General features: G+C 31.6%; 1 protein-coding gene and 1 long non-coding RNA gene across 2 annotated transcripts in view; both read right to left on the bottom strand.

Annotated features, from left to right (window-relative positions):
- LOC100740507 (rap1 GTPase-activating protein 1) overlaps window positions 1-9,497 on the bottom strand; it is a 253,514-nt gene extending 244,017 nt beyond the window's left edge. The window contains exon 1 of the mRNA XM_003490103.4: window positions 9,001-9,497. Coding sequence (XP_003490151.1) covers window positions 9,001-9,227 — 227 coding nt within the window. The 5' untranslated portion in view covers window positions 9,228-9,497. The remainder of the gene's footprint in view (window positions 1-9,000) is intronic.
- A 3,161-nt stretch (window positions 9,498-12,658) lies between these two features.
- Window positions 12,659-17,341, bottom strand: LOC105680874. The gene is made up of 2 exons (XR_001102348.3): window positions 16,786-17,341; window positions 12,659-14,285 (listed from the first exon to the last, which is right to left on the bottom strand). It is a non-coding gene; the product is annotated as an uncharacterized LOC105680874 (long non-coding RNA).
- Window positions 17,342-18,438: the final 1,097 nt, after the last annotated feature.

Genomic DNA, 18,438 nt, shown 5'->3' on the forward strand with positions numbered 1-18,438 from the left:
ACGATCATCAGACACCCGACGCGTTGTAAACGCGGCTGTGCTTGACAGCCAATTTCAAACCATTTCCATGGTCAACTAATCCAACATCAAATAGGGTCAAGTTATTTTACACTCCGTTATTCATAGTTGAAAATCATTCATCGCTTGGACCGTGTTGGTGAACGTTTTAAAGTTTGTCTTAACGGAACTGGGTTAATTTTATATACTATATTATACCATATTATATTATATATTAGGTTGTCTGAAAAGTTTCTTTCGTTCTGTAAGGAAATAATGGATGCACAACATTTTCCGTTTTATATTATTTTATCGAATTACGTATGATCCATTTTGTTCTATCAAAATAAAAATCACAATGTTCGACAGATTAGGTTTCACGTTTGTATAAAGATGCATTGTTGTAAAAGACGAGTCTGTAAAAGAAAGACACTTTTCGGACAACCTAATACTATAGCGCGGAAGGTAATGCAAGGTGTTAATCATGATCAAAGAATCATAAGTTATTTTACGATTCATTGCGTGTTGAAGTAATTTTTATTTTACGGTATGCGTAGAGAAAAAGAAATTCGATTTCTTTACATCGCGGTTGTAGAATTTTAGTTGTACGATACGCAACGTGTGTGATTAAACGTTACGTGTTTTTTACGTTATGATTTTTTAGAGTACTCTCTATGCTAGTGGTTATTTTGTTGAAATATTTCAGATATTCGAATTAAATTTATAATTTCTGAACGAGAGATTGGGTAATAGTTACTTTGTTATAAATTGTTCAGGTTATTTCGTAATAGTATTCACATTCGAGAATTACTCGCCGTAGGTTGCAAATATTCCTGAATTAGTTATCATCCAATCTCCACCATTCCATTGTATTTATCGTTTGGAGTACACGATTTGCGGCTTTTGAGTAAATCTGGTTAAAATCTTGCTCGACTAGCAAACAACGAAGACAAATAATAAATACCTAATGGTCTTTAAACTATTAAATACAAGTTTAAACAATAATATATTAAAACAAGGAAATTCATTCAGAGTTTCCTAAAAATTAAATATTCTACGTATTCAATTCGTCATTTATATAATTTATATAATCAATAATATGAATAATTTCAAATAGGAAATTAACTGCTATTCTGCTAATTATTGATTAAATTTAATTTGTATTCCAACGAATATGTAAACGAAACTGATAGGACATTAAATCAATTAAAACTGATTAAACAATTGTACTACTATGTTTAATACGTAATTAACGCTACATATATTTAAAAGCGTTAATCGTAATAACGAGACGAGGATGTAGGAATTGTTACTTTTACTGAACATCATAATCAAGAATAAATAATGAAAAACATGTATGTTCACACGTATTTTAATAATTCAGCCATTATTCTAATAAGCACATTAACAAGGTGTACCAATTAATTAGATTTTGTCGCGATAATGAAATCAGAAAGGTTAAACTGAAATGAACCTATGTGAACAAAGCAGCATTGTTTAGAAGCTATTATCACGCACAGATGACTTGATATCAGTCTTATAATCAGAATATTATTTTACCTTTTAATTATAGGCTGCATTCTCGTGTAACGAATAAGTGCTAGTTTTTACTTCAATTCCATGTGCGAACGCTGCGTTTCCTTAAGAAGCAGCAATTATTATTAAAACTTCAAACGCAGGTTTGTGAAAAGAAATCATTGTTTATAAAATCACCTATTTATTAGCATTCGTTACGTAAACTGTATCATTAATGATAGTTTTACCTCGCGCTTATTGCTTTTAATTTCAGAACTCTGTCAAATCTGATATTAACATTAAATTAAACAAGTAAGTATCACATATCTTAACAGTTTTGTTCAGATATTGGAAGAAAGAGAACAAATAACAAAATATAAAAAATTGAAAATGTCCTTTCCAGACATATATTAATATCTTATTTTAATAAATGACTTGAAAATGATCGGTGGTAGTGTCTAAAGTGGAGCAATATTTTACGAAACATCCTAGAAATTTCGAAGCAACTGTTATATTTTTTAAAGCTATTGTTATTTTTCTTGAAATCATTCAAAATATAGCCAATGAAAAACTGAAATCTTTAAGAAAAGTTTGCTACCTGTTCAATTCATCTACCTTTTACACATACATATATATATAGCGAAATAAGAACAAGTCACTAATTCTTAATGGAACATGAATTTTATCACAACAATATATATACATAATATGTAATATACAATAACAATATATAATACTAAATATTTTGGAAACGAAAATAACGAATAAAAATAATTGAGAATACTAAAATGACTATGTTATAGAAAACACTTTCTCAATTCGATCAATCATCAACAACGCATCTGTTTCATTAGGCGGATAAAATTGCTTCTACATCACAGATACGAGAATTTTTGATTACATAGACACATAATCGAAAGTCAGGTGATTGTACTTTGGGATTATCTGATTCTCGATAAAAAGTGTCGCTTCACCGTAGCCAAAATCAATAAAAGAATTTCTCAAACATGTCAACCGCGCTTTTATCGAAGTTTTAATAAATGAATGCATCGTGTGTTCTCCTGATACCATCCTTATCAGGTTATCAGTAATCAAATACGCCTGATGCGTTAACATATGAAGGATCTCAAGAAATTCTAGCGGCTGAACAAATGTGACTTAAAAGGGCACAATTTTTATAATGCATCCAGCTTGGAGAAGCATTTTGGTGCTTCCGCTCGAAAAAATCAGTAAAAGAAACCTTGCATTTTTCGCGTTTTTAGTCAGCTTTTTATTTCCAGACAATCTTCTTGAAGAAGCCAGCAATGAAATACGATCGTGGCCGAACTGCTTCTTTTCAGCCTCATATTTATTCAACAGGTTAGACGGAACGAGTATAAAAGTGTTTACACTTGTTGAATAAGACACAAAATTAATGTAGCTTATATTTTCCGCACTTCGTCTACTTCCTTCAAGAATCAACTTCTGCAAGTAAACTTCTCTTACGTAAAAATATCTAAGCATATCCATCAAATATGTATAGAATCGTTTAAACATATTACTTCTCCATGAAATTTAGAAAATAAAATTAATGAAATAAAAATTATCATATGAATTAAACTTTGTTCAAACCTTTTAAGGGAATTACAGTAGTTTCCTCCATATTCGAATCTCTATATTAATATCCTATGCTTCCAAACAGCTTTTCACTTTTTCTGGAAACCTTGTCTAAGTTGTATCTTGAATTGTATCTGAGTTGTACTTTTGAAATACATGTAGGATATGTATGATATGTTTTTCATATTTGCAGAATGATCCCTACTAAAATGCAGGATCAATACTTGCGAAGATTGATCAAACATATAAGAAATTATTTTTATAAGAAATAATATTTAATATTTAATATAATAAATATATATAAAATATAAGAAATAATATTTAATTTCGCAGTGAGTCAACGCTTCGTTTATAAGCGACGAAAGTTACATACACGTAAGTTTTACACAGATTGAAATTGCAAACGAAAGTAATCAAAACGTACCTTCTTACACTAAATCATCCGAAAAACTCAGAGAAAGGCTTTTGAGGTACAAAAGAACGATTTGTGTTAAAAAATGTATGTAATCAAACGGCCGAAAAAAAAAATAGGATTCTTAAATATTGAAGCTAACAATTTTCTTATGATCAGAAATGTGGTTGTTCCAAAAGTTCCATTATTCGGACATTTTTGTCCAACTATCAAATCAAATATGAGATACTTTACTGCATTTATAATAGAAATATAAATTACAATTCAACAGGTTAATATCGGCAGAGTAAGCATAAGTGTTTACACTTGTTGAATTATATATATATAAAACTATAATTCATAAATATATGCATAAACTCATTTTAAATTATTATCATGTAACTTGCAAAATACATTTCTCTAAAATTGTTATTTTGTATAATAATATATAGTTTAAGGAAAAACTAAATGACACAGTTTCGATAAAAATTAGAAATTGTGATTTTAAATATTGTTGTTTCAAACGAATTAATATAGATGTTTAAACATTTCTGTACGAGCATTTGTTTGAAATAAGAAATTGAAGGAAAAACATAACGAGTGATTTCTTTTGTAGAGAAAGAACTTTTTTCAGTTAGAGAATAAGATTAATGGGATTTTTACTTTCCAATTTTATCCTGTTTTTCTTCCTGCAGCTTTTCTTTCTAAAATTGTGGGCAATTGTGCCTGCATGATGGATTATATCGATTCGAATGCAGCAAGCGATAAACCAGGTTCTTTCCTTAGATTCTATATTACGAAATCAATCATAGATGAAGGGTTACGCGTATCATCGAAAGTAAATAACATTGCCTTACGTCAAATGTCCCCATCGTTTAATTAAATCGTCATATATTCTCGACATTCTAATAACAGCCAATAAATTTCTGAGATATTGAAGGATATTGAAAGATGAATGGCTGATTCTACGTATAAGAAATCGTAAATGAAATTTCTGACATTCTACCTCACAGATTCCACTACAAACAACCTCGAGCTTCTTGAGTCATATGTAGAACTCGTTATGTCATAAAATCTACATACTACGTAATTTTTTTTTTCAAGAATTAATCTATTATAACTATGATCTGTAGGAAGATCTCCTTATATGAAAAATCAACTTCCTAAGATTATAAAATAACATTTGAATATATAGGTATACTAACACGATAGATCTCATCATGTATGAATTCTGCTTCGCTTCCTTCGCATATTCGATAACATTCCGCGCAAAATTGTTGACCTTGGTCTCGTTCTAAAATCAAAAAGGATTATTTTCATCGTACATTTGTCGCTGACCTATTTCAACTCGAATTATTTACTGTTTTCGTTCATGGTACAAGTGCAAACGAGCAACAAACTTCTACGACTTTGCCTGTAGTCGTAGAGACTAGCCGAACCGGAGACACGTTATTTTCCTCAAATAATTCCAATCGTTATTGTGACAACTTGACGACGCAATAAACATTTCCACGAGACGTTCGTTCTGTCGACAAATGGTACCAACTCGAGCACCCTGCGTCATTTAGAAAATGCACCTTCCTCGGATATGACCCAAGAGGATTTGGGTCACGAAATATAGAACGCAGCCTTAATTCATGCATAAAAATATGTGCCCAAGAAAATATTCAGCTTTTTTATATTTACATTTTCGCCTCGATATGGCTCGAGAAGCCACTCGTTCCCTAGGGTAATTTAATTCGTACTTGAGCACCAGATGAATTTGTGAAAAAGAAATGTGATTACATGGACTTTATACACGTTATTTAAGACATTTTATTACATTACATAAATATTAGACACGATAGTATACGTTTCTTACTATTAGTATTAGGAAACATTAAATAACTGAGCAATACAACAGAATTGCAACGAACTATCTATAAAGTGTGATTTGAGGAAATTTCTACAGATTTAACTCAGAAATTGTTTTATAATAGTTTTCTTCCTTAAAACTCGTGTAAGTTCGTGGCCAAAGCCAAAGTATTTAAATAAAATGGAAAAGTATAACATATTAATATTATTGTTTATCGATTCCGTTCATATTTTATCGTATATTTTTTGTTCGTAAACAAATACTCATGACATGACACAATGCTATTTCGAGTAATTTGATAAATTTGCTATTCTTATCTATAAAAACATAGTTTTGCGCCTATTTAAAATTAATTGAAAAAACAGTTATAAAAAATATATAGCTTATTATCTTAGCTAAAATAAATATTACTATGTACTAATTGCACCTAAATTTAAATTATCTAATGAATCTTACAAATGTAAGAATGATACAAGAAATAAGTCCAAGGCCCACTTTCACAACTGAATTAACATCATTAGCGAAATATCCCAAGTTATAAGTTACAAATCATCAGTATTAATAAATACACTTACATAAAATAATGGATTTTGTAATAGAACAAATGAAATTTTACAAGTAAATTTTACAAATTATAGGTAAATTATCCGATTATCCTATTTGATGAAAAATTATAAAATCACAAAAACAGTCTATAATCTATAATTTGAAACCTGTTAATTCACCAATATTATTAGTTAATAAACTATTGTACAAGAGAACCCAAGAATATATATACCTCGTACGTGTCGTGAATAACGTAATTCTCCTAAATATGAAATTATTCCTGTGACAGAAGAGTGTAGTAATATGTTGTTTAGTAAAGAGTGTTGAAATGGGCTAAAGTTGAAATTTATAGAGCCAGTTTTAAACTCGACGTTTGTTTCCATACATTTGATTCGTCTTTATTTGTAGATTGTAGGGCACGTTTATTTGTTTTGTATGTGTACGTTTACATGTACAGTCGGTCACAAAAAGATTCGGACGTCGTGCAATCTTAATCTCTAAGTTCTATATTTTCAGTAAATGTGCAAGGATAACAAAAATGTATTACATTGTATTATTTACTCTATATAAATAACAGTAAAAAAAGAATTTTTGTGTTATTATTTATAGTTGTCTAAATATTAAACGAAACACTGAAAAGGTGTGACTTTTTATGTCACAAAAAATTTCGGAAACTAATACTAATTATACACATAAAACTAAATAATTAAATTATAGCACGCTAACAATTAAAACTGATAACGATTAGTCACAAATATTTAATTTAGTCGGTTATCCCATATGTTCGATCGCATGGTGTACCTAAACGTAGGTTTTGGTACAGTGAAAATAAATTCTTTTAAATAATCAACGTTGATTTATTTCCATTCTACTTCCAAATGTTTTCTTAATTGTTTCTTAACATACACTAGGTATCATGAATTGACTTTTCCTTTTCTTAGTGAAATACATATTATACAATTTGTTCGGGACATACGGGATATGCAATGTGTTCCCGAAAACCCATATTATACAATACAAATATACAGGGTGGTTGAAAATTTACAGGGTACAGAAAATTTTTTTCTAATTTTTTTTTTTTAATTTTTCCATCGAGACAACGATCTACAGTGAGATCCGTTATAACGAGACGTGATAAAGTGCACGCGTACCGTGCGAAAATTCAAAGTCGATTTTCTCGAAAACAAAGCCTCAAACGAAAAATTTTTATTCTATATTTTCGACTTCTTTTTTCGCGTAGAATCACCCCCTTTCCGCTTGTACCACCAGTTACCAACCACCCTGTATATATATGTATTCAAAACTCGTATCTCGACTTTTGCGACTTTTGGTTCATTGTGAAGCATTCTTTACAAACATTGTATACAAACACTGGCACTACTTAATGGCGAATTAAACTAAGAAATTTCTGAATATTTATCTTGCGTCCGCAATTTTTTGTAAAAAAATAAATAATAAATATTCGCTCTTTATCAGTATTTCGATTAATGTTTAGATTAATGCAATACAATTTTGTTGATCCTCGTACATTTACTGAAAATATGGAGCTTAGAAATTAAAATTGTGCAGTGTCCGAATTTTTTTGTGTCCGACTGTATGTATGCGATATACAGTCTGTGGAAATGTATTCAAGGTATTTGAAAGGTCGGTTTGGCTACAGGATTAGAAGATATGCAGAAATATGTGAACAATCGATATGGGAAACTGATTTGGAAAAACTAAATCGTTCTAATATTTGTAGGTTGCTGTTATATATAGATTATATTCAGGTAGAAAATCAGTTAAGATAACTACATTGACAATTCAATAATTTATGAGAGAATTAAATTCAAAATAATATAACCCTCATTTCTCTCTTTCCCTTATTCACTGCACCGATTTTCCGTTTTTAGATGAAAAATTGAGATTATCATATGTATTTTAGGATATAAATTTATCCGGCTCTATCTGCTAATCCTTAAATAAATTAAGAAAGAATTATCGGGTTTGTGAAATTTTTGTCAAAATATTTTAACAATATCATGAAATACAAGGTAAGATGTAAGATGCCAAATGTTTGAAAGTAATTCTTGAAAAGAAGAACAAACTCATCAATTGTTCCATACAGAATTATATACATTTTTAAGAATAGCAGTTTTGCAGTAAATTCAGATATAATATACAATTACTTCATTATGAATGATTCAATTTTTACAAACATTCATTTTGTAACGAATCTTGCAACGAATATGGAAAGAAGCAGATATTTTACATTAATTATATTATATTAATATATTATAATATATTATATAATATTAATATAATATATTATTATATATTATATTATAATATATTATATTAATAATTACTGTAATCTGATAAATAAATATAATTTTTGCCAGTTCTGCAACATATATACGCATACATTTAAAAAACATCATCACTTATTAAGTATCCTATTGTATAAATTATAATGTTTATTACATTCATTAAAGATAAAGAACATTGTTATGAATTAGAATCTAATCATATTATGAATTATGATCTAAAATTACTCTAAAATTATATTTTGTAACAGAAACTCAAACAAAACAGAAGCATCTAAAAGCGATATGTTTTATTACCCATTATGTATAAACCTATAATAAATATTTCTTAGTATCTTTTGCTTAAATAAATAAAACAAAATAAATAAATAAATAAAACCCTAATACGAAGTCAAATATTTAAGTATCAACATTTCAAAATTGATATATATCATAACTAAAGTTAATACATATTGCGTAAGTCATAATACCAATTATACAAGACGATGACTACCATAAAGTTTCAACATTTAGCTCATTTAAAAACAGCCCAATATATAAGACCTATGAATTTCACTCTTATCATTTTAACAAATCACGCATATCAGAATTTTTTCCAAAATTAACCTTTTTTTTTTAAACTTTGAAGAAACAAAAGGTTCCCTGAACGATTCTTTTCTCAACCACAGCTAAGTCAGTGCGCGAGCGCGGTTACCCAGAATGAGCCCCCGAAGGATGCACTGACCCGGACAATTCCGGAGCTAACCTCCCCTACCAACATAAAACGCGACTACTGCTGATCGAAATCGGCCTACCTGTGGATCGCCATTCGTGGTTCCGGTGACGTGGTATGCCCGCGACATCCGAGGGCTGTCGGAACCTTGAGAAGGTCGCAGGAAGACAGATGATGCCCATATTCACGACAATTCCAGGTGTAACTGCCACGATCGTCTTCCTTTACGGATTGCTGCCTCCTGGGACCGGCATTGTCACCTGTACCGCCACCACCCTCTGAGAGATAGCGAATTAGGGGACGACGCATCGCATGAGGATTCTATTTCACCGGCACATTCGAAATACCGCCGCGCGAAATAACAAATGCCTCGATCTCTTCGTATTCGAATGAATCGACAGATATCACGTGACTATGACAATAACCTGAAGTAGTTTGTCCAACAGATCGTTCAACAGGAAAAATCCGTAGCAATTTCTGTCAAGTGTTTCTGATTTACACGGCCGTTTCGCTTGAACACTACACGTCGATCACGTTCATATTCCGGAACGACGTAATCGCGGCACGAGTCCTCGCGAGACTATGTACGTACTTCTTGCGCGAGTGTTTACGACCATACACCCCCCACCCTCCTGCCCTACCACTATTTGTCTTACCTGCCACCCACAGTCCTGAACCGTACCGAGCATCAAACGTTAGCCGGTAAGGTGGATAGCTTTAAGGGGTTGATAGTCGTATTCTGTATTATCGACTGCTTTTGTAGATGTCATTACTAGTCTTTGTTTTAATGTTTCTAATAGTATAGCTAAGTGCAATATACCTATTGCGCTACTATTAAATTAATTGTGTCATAGGTGTAGAAAAGAAGTTGTATAATGATATAATAATAAGTATCCATTATCTTGTAATTATTTAATGAACTATATACATAAATGCAACTTCTATATTTTGGAGTGATTTTGTATTAATTTATGAAGTTAGAAAAGAAAATATGATATTTTATATTTCAATCATGTACTTCTTTATTTTATATTTTACTTTATATATTATAGGTTACGTGAACCATGCAGTATTGATTAAGGTTTTCAAATACAGTATCTTAAATGCAAACATTATGTTTATCACAATTGAAGCAATAGGAAATTGAAAGCAGACGCTCAGCCATTAACCTAAAAAAAATTTGCATAAATAACTATTGAAAAATATACATATTAGATGAAAATTACTCTATCTTTATTTCCTTGATATTTATTTAACATTTAACATTTTCATGTAAAATATTTAGCTATAAAAGTAACAATTTATATATCTGTTTAATACTTGTATATTTCCTAAATTCTTCTGTTCAGCAAATGTTTCTAATGAAAGTATATGCATACAAAATAACCAACTCTGATAAGAAAACCCACATCCGGTATACTAGAATTCACAAACTGCTTTACAAGCAGTAGATAACGAGATAAGATTTGCATTATGCAAGTAGATAACAAAGTATCCATATAAATAATTTTACATTGAAACAAAAGATATATTACTAACGTTATTAGAAGTATCAACACTCCATTGTTCTAAATACACTTTGATAATGGTTATGCACCTATGACATTTACGTCATAGGTTTAAAATAAGTATGTACTGCAGATGATATTACACAATGACGCTCTTGTGACATTACTTGGTAGGTAGAATGCAATAGAAGAAACATCTTATGATTTTGTTTGATACCACATTCACTTTTACGAGTATACATTTATTGCTACGCTGGTCAATAATTTAAATAACAGGAAAACTTTTAACATTATGGAAGCTGCGTTGAAAGTTAAAAGTTTTTAAACCGAATTAAAAATTCGATAGCGGAATAAATAGACTAAATCAAAGAATCACTGTCTGGTGTGTTCCAACAATAATTGGCATAATCAGCCATATATTCTTAGCGATGAAAAACAAAATTAAGAATAAATTTCATACCCACTCCTGTAAGGAAATTTGCAAACAAGTTCTTCCTTCAAAACGTATCTATCTGCGAACGCGATTTAAAGATTTCAAGGACAACTAAGGCATAGATCATTACAAAGTCAATTGCAAAAATATCTTCAACGAACACATGTATTATGAAATATGTATATACATATGTATATTACCCACGTAATCGATTTTTAATTACAATGCATATAAGTGCAATATAAAGATCAATTGCGTAGTCTATTATTAATGCTTCATTATCATTAGATGATAACATTCTTAAAAATTAGAGCTATTATATATGGTAAAATTGTAAAATACAATAAATATATTATTGCTACCATAATCTTTTTATTGAGAGGAAGAAGCAAGAAACATATTTCAAAAGCGAAAGGAATTAATTTTAAAATAAAGAATAAAATGTCAAAAATAATAGTATTGATCCACATTAAGATAGTAATTTGAATTTCCCCTTCTTGTTGTAAAAATTGTTTTAAGATGAGATACTAAAAAATATTTATACTAATTGCTTTTATTTCCACAAAGTTCCAATATTTCAAGGTTTTTATACAAAATATATAATTTAAAAAATATATATAACCATCACGAAAATGTTATGACACTCTTACCTTGGTCTATATTAAATAATTAATACTTATAGTAAGTGCAAATTTAATTTTAGTATTCACTTTTGAGTTCAATTTAAGTACTCACTGGTATATTTCCTTTTTTTTCAAACGTATACATTTTATTATCATTCGTAAAAATATACCACGATACATCAATCATGTTGGATTTTACTTGAGTTTAATTTAAAAAATAACTCATTATTTTGTGTTAGTTATCTTTGAAAATAAAAATAAAATCAATGTCTATGCTATATGTTACATCTATATAAATTGATCAAGAGAAATATGTTATTTTTCTTAATCCGCTTCAAGTTGAAACTTGAAACCTTCCAAACTTTCGTAATCAATGTTATTTTTAAGGTAAATATTCATAAACTTAAATGTCATTCATAGTATAACATGAGCAACTATAATATGTTTTTTCTGTAATAGAATTAAACCATTTTAATTATTAAATTAATTACGTATAAGAAGTTTAAGATAAACTATATTTAATAATCACTGGTTGTGTAATAACTTATATATTAGGAAGAAAGAAGAGACCTTCATCTAAAATGTGTTACATAAAGAAAATGGTCCTTGAGAACAGAGAGTTAACAATATGAGATCATTGACGTACGTATACATATAGACTTACAAACTTCAATCATTGTCATGCACGAATTGATGACCTCAGTGGCTCATAATCGCGTGGAAGTTATATATATATATATGTACATATGTTAAATTATAATTTTTAATTGAGGTCCTTAATAGCTCTCTAATGAGTTTCATTAAAAATTAATAAATACTTAGCAGTCTATTGTTTTGTACTCGATATATCACACACCTTGTAAAGAATCATATCTATTCTTAACCCATAAGTGTGACTCACTTTCGTTTATTATTTCTCTGCCTCCGTATGCTCCACAAATGGTTCGTAGTTGTTAATCAATTACACTTCTTTCAGTGACTTAACTTGAACTACGCATAGTATTGCGTAGGTGGTTAAAGAAAAAAGATTCTATTTCGTCAAACTTGAAAAGCAACTACAGAGTTTTCCAAGGATAGAAACGAAAGTTCGCTATAAAAACTAGTATTCTATACTAGTTGCATAGTGCAAACGAGTTCTGTGCTTTATTGGCTGGATATAAATCAATAAACACTATCTTTTGACAGAACAACGTTTTATTATTCAAAGATAAACGTACTTCTAAAAGTTCTGGTCGCAGTTCCACCACAGTTTCGCAGTAACGAAGATTTTTTCCTGGGATGTCTGTAGGATTGGCGCATAAAATAGTGAATCGCGCGTTAAAGCAAATATTGAATTTATTTGTCGATTTGCGTAGTCATAAAATATATCGATCGATATTAACAACATTGACAGATTTTCTTAACAATTGCATAAGAATAAATCGAGGAGGGGATGAAATCGGATGTAAATTAGTGATCGTAGATACCTGAAGCGCGCGCGATATTATATGCTTCAATAGGAGTAATTTTTAAGAAATAAATGTAAAATATAATGTTATACCAATTTCAATATACTTTTCAGTTCTTCAGATAGAATGAAATTTAATAAATTTCAGATCGAACTAATCCATAACGAAAACATAGGAGGCAGTACGATTATTTATGTTCGTACAAAAATAGTTAATATTCACCGGTGTTAGATTGTCCTTATCCGCAAAAAAATCGATACTGTAAGAATAGAGATATAGACAGGGAAATGGAGAGAGAAAAGGGTAAAAACAGAGGAAGAAACAGACAAGTTAAAATAAAGTAACAAAAGACAGTTTGACAATGAAGGAATGTTTTGAACATAGCACCACGTTATATCCTTATCACTATTCACGTACAAGCTAAAAAACCGTATTTACTATGGCAGGTATTCGTACACGCGTGCACATGTAACCCGTAACTCCAAAGGTAAGTGAACTGAAGAAGGAGGAGAAGAGAACGTTGAGAAGATATATCTGGAATGGATCACCAGCGACGTGTTGCGACAAATTACCTCCGATTTCGAAGCTTACGCGCTAATTGATGGTTCGCAAATGACCAATTGATTAACTGGAACCCGGGACTGCGCTCTATGTGCAACGATGCACACGCGTGTATACGCACTTACAAAAACGTTTACCGCTATGCGCGTATACGTGAGAACGCGCGTATATGTAATTTCGTCTCTACATAAGTAGGCGTAACGTAACCAGTACGACGCCCGTGGCTGTTAACGTGGCTGTTATTGCGTAACGCACTATAGTTGAGCTAACGTCGGCCGTCCCTACGTTACGAACCGATCACCCTATGGATAGGTAATTCACGACCAAGAGGAAAGGGTCGCCGAATGCACCTGTACACGTGTGACCATGCGTGCAGATACGCAAACGAGCCTGGTTGCATAAGTGTAGGCGCAGGCTATGCGCTCTTATGGACACTTGACACGCACGCGCTCACACACATACATACACACGTGTACACGGTCTTTTAAAATTTTTAATTCGTTAAATACATCTATGAGTTGCGGCAAGAGGTGCTCGCTTTCCATATACTCGGCTCTAGCAGCCGATCTGGTGAAGCATCGAGGCGAGGCGGAATACACGCATCCAGGCGAACATCCCCGTCGACGGCGAACGACAGATCGCGCTCCTCGTCGACGAGCTTGACAAATTTTTGCACTCCGTCGATGTCGAGTGACACCGCGCTCCTCGATTCGGTGTCGCCGCGTCGATCGAGCAAATGTCGCTCTCCGACTTCCTTTCCTTTTGCTGCTGCTGTTGCGGCGAGTACTTCATCACTGTATCATCATTGGAACAATTAATCAGCATTGTATTTTCTCAAGGTTTCCCACCTAATTCGACCATAATGATGTAACTATGGGAATCACGCGCGCGTTTCATGCAAAAATTCTATATACGCGGAAGCATTGAAGGAAGGAAGCGTTTCACCCGTCACAGTTTCAAAGAGCTACGCTGCGTGTGCTAATTATTGTAATTTATCCGCGACTTGCTTTCATTGCGTGTTTATTATCTTTGAGAGTTAATTGATCAGACCTCGCGTGCGTCTATGATGTTCGCAGTTTGTTTGATAATATAACATCCAGTTATATTTTATAAGATTTGTTACATTGTTTAAAAACAATCCAAGCATGTACCACCTCCAATTTTGACATAATTTGATAAAATAAATTTAAATAAATAGTTATTTATTAAAATTATATATCATTATTTCTTAATGACGCTATAAAAAAAGAAAAATTTGGTATGTCAAATGAAAAGAATATCTATAAATTAGTTTATTTTTTGAGCTGATTCGTATACAGTATAATAAAATAGAAGGCATCGAGCTTGAAAATAGACTAACGATTTTATGATCGCAGAATATAAGTTAACTATAGTAGATGGTTAAGTAATGAGATTTTCCCGTATGTCACTGCACTACTTTTTTCTCACGACTAATAATGAAATTCCTTTCACTAGCAAATCTTCTTTTGTTTAAGAAAGTCGTTTTATGCAACAGAGAGAGCGTGGCGGTGGTACGAATGAGCTGCATATATGAAAACGAAACCATTCTTCTCATTATTAGATGTATTTATTTTACATCATAAAGTGGATGCGGGATGGATGAAATACAGTTTCAAAATTTCACGGCTTTTTACGCAAATGTCAGCCTTGACTATGTTTATTTGCGCTAAACTCTCACTCGGCCATGGCCAAAGATCCGTTACGTGTCATTGCAATGTGCGCTGATATGACAACTAAAGAATACGTGGATTACGTTGAAATCAAAAACTTCTTTTTTATAAATGAAGAAACAGAAAATAGAATTAGAGAACAAAGTATGAAGATACAATTACTTTGAGTATAATAAAATTCTATTTTTGAACTTAAACTTTTATCTATTATATGATAAATTATTCTGTTTTATTACACCTTTTTATGTTGAGAGAGGGAGTACATATAATACTTTTATAGTTGATTCGTGTTGCTAGTGTGATATACATATATATGAACTACTATGTGAATCAAATATGCATGCCCTATATTTCTAAATATAAAATATCACTTATGTCTTATGTGGACGTACATGTACATGTAGTCAGAGATTGATTAAACGAAAGTTTTTGTAGGTTTATCAGTATCCGCGTTTCGAGAACTCTTTTTTTCTGGGATTCCAGGAGTAGGTGTATAGTGGGCGTTTCAAATGTGTTCTGCTTTTAGTGAAGCGCACGCGCCTCTTTCGGTCAGCTGATTCCCTAGACCTACTTTTTGTCCGATGATGCAGGCTACAAATAGGTATAGTTACGAACACTCGTGTGTGTAAATGAACGTGTATGTACTTCTTGTTCTACTGTGTACGTATGTGTACCTACATACTTTAGGAAACACTACGTCCTAAATCATACTCTTTGCTCGAGGCCATTCTCAGACACTCGAAAGACTGAAAGTATAAAATGCGTTTTGTTCTGTGATCGCAGTTTTCCGAACATCACATAGAGTTCTCGCAAACGTTATATTAAAATTTATTTCAAATCAAAATTACTTGCAAAGTGATTGAAAATAATTTCTTAGATAAACAAACAAATGCTATATGAAAAAATAAAATATGTTTAGCTTCAAATAATAAAATAATTTTGAATCAGGATACGTGTAATATATAGCATTATTCTGAATAATAACATTCGTGCACGTACGTACGTTGGAATTTCTGTTAACAATAGTATGTGGAAAATATAGCTTTAACCATAAATAGATGGTTTGTATTTATGAAACGGATAAATTACAAATTACAATAGGTTTTCATCGCGGCACTTGAAAGAAACCGTTACATGGATGAATAAATCGTTAATGAATAAATCGTTCATGAATAACTCTAAGAATAACTCACACAATAGTTACGGCACTAGTGTTTTGATAATGCATGAATAAATAGGTAAAACCTGAAAACGAAACTACGGATTTTTAAAGCCATGAAAAAATACGTTTCGCGATTTTTCTACAGTGCTTGCATATTTGGAAGAGTCCAAGCAAGGTTTTCAATGATCCATGTTTGTATGTGCTTTGCGATACGCGCGCGCGATCACTTTGCATGATAATTTTTAGGAAATGACTTTGTATATTCTATGCTTTGCAAAAGCGCGGCAATTTAATTGTCACTATTATCATTATATATTTTAACATTATAAAATACAACATATACAAAGAATTGCAATTGTGAAGTATCATATTCGAAAAAAACAATCGACTGCATAAACAGGCTACGATTGAAGGCGCAATCAGTATGAGTTTAATACATACCTGTATTTTATTCAATTCCTAATTCCCCGCGAGGAGGTAAACGCGACAACGGCCCTACTTTACTGCAAACCGTTCTACACTGGTTCGAGGCGCTTCGTGTAGTGTTCTGCGGAGCACAACGAGGTGCATTCGTACGACAAGAAACAGAGACGAGGAGCGAGGAGGAAAGAGAACAAGAGATAGAGAAGTAGAGAGACTCTTTTCCTCTCACTCTATCTTGCACACTGGATGGAAAAGAGGGTACACGTCGACGCGATCGTTTTGACGATGAAGAGGATTGGTGGGGATATTCGTCTTCTTGGTTATCTTCTGCAGCGCCGGCGCTGCATCGACCCATTCGCATTTTGCTACCGATGTCTGTTCGTTTCAACTTTCAACGTACCTTCAAAGCACCTATTTACTTTTTCCCATTTTTACGCTTCATGTTCACATAGATTTCTTTGTCTAATAATTCATCGAAGGCTATTTAATTTTCATTCACTTATTTGATACTAAAATTAAAATTGTGTAAACATTTACATTTACGCACGTTAGTTTCTTGAATTGATAAGACATTGCTGACACACGACTCTTCTCTAAATAATATTTGAAAACACTATTGCGATCATAGCAATGTGTTCTTTTATTGAGATAAAAAAACTAACATTGAATGTTACTAAAACATCATCTATATCATGATATATAAAATATATATATCTGTCAAAACTATATACATGTATCCTTACTTATAAATATTCATGCTGAGAATAGAAAGCTTTTAATAAAAGCAATCTTTAAATAAATAATATTTTTGCTTATTTATATTTGAATTAACGTTTAAATCAGTTCGACTGTCTTTAACATTATTTATACTCATCAATTTATAAGGAACTTACCTTTCGTTGATATACCACGTTGAATAAGGAGAATGCGGCGAGGATGAACTAGTTGGCGAATTTGTAGGACTAGTATTTATAGCTGATCTTGAAGATGTATCATTTTCCAATGCACGTAACGTAGAATACTCTTTACTAAGTGAGGATAAATTCCACGAATATCTCGCTTTCATACGCGGACTATCGCAACTAGGACTCGAACATTGAGAGCTCGAAATACTTAATGGACTTTTTGGACTCTTTAAAGTTCCAGAACTAAATACACGAACTAATTTAAGCCTTAATGAATTTTCTTTGTTTTTCACTATACGATGATTAGTATCACTCAATACCTTTTGTTCTTTGCAACAATCGGAATTATTTTCCATTATAACTTCAAAATTAGTGGAAGGAACGTAATTTCACGACTTGTCGAATTGAAATGCAGTTGTTCTTACTGGAAGACTGCACAAAGTCTCGAATAAGGTATTTCCTGGCGTTTTTAACCGCATCCTTCCTCGTTCTTATCAAATACAAGACTAATCTAGATTAATACTTTTAGAGTGGATTTTAGTGTTTAAAATATTACAATTAAATGTTTGTAATTATTTAATTTATTTTACTTCCATTCATTTGTTTTGAATAGGGTTCTTCATATTTTACTATAGATACTATTTGCTCCTCCTTTGTGTAGTTAATACAATTCTTTTAATATCAAATAAATTTAGATTCAAATTATTGGCAGGGCGTATCACTTCAGTGCTATTTTGTACTTTACCATATTTTTGACATTGATATA

The sequence above is a fragment of the Bombus impatiens genome, unplaced genomic scaffold (assembly GCF_000188095.3).
Source record: "Bombus impatiens unplaced genomic scaffold, BIMP_2.2 scf_0396, whole genome shotgun sequence".
Classification (NCBI taxonomy): domain Eukaryota; kingdom Metazoa; phylum Arthropoda; class Insecta; order Hymenoptera; family Apidae; genus Bombus; species Bombus impatiens.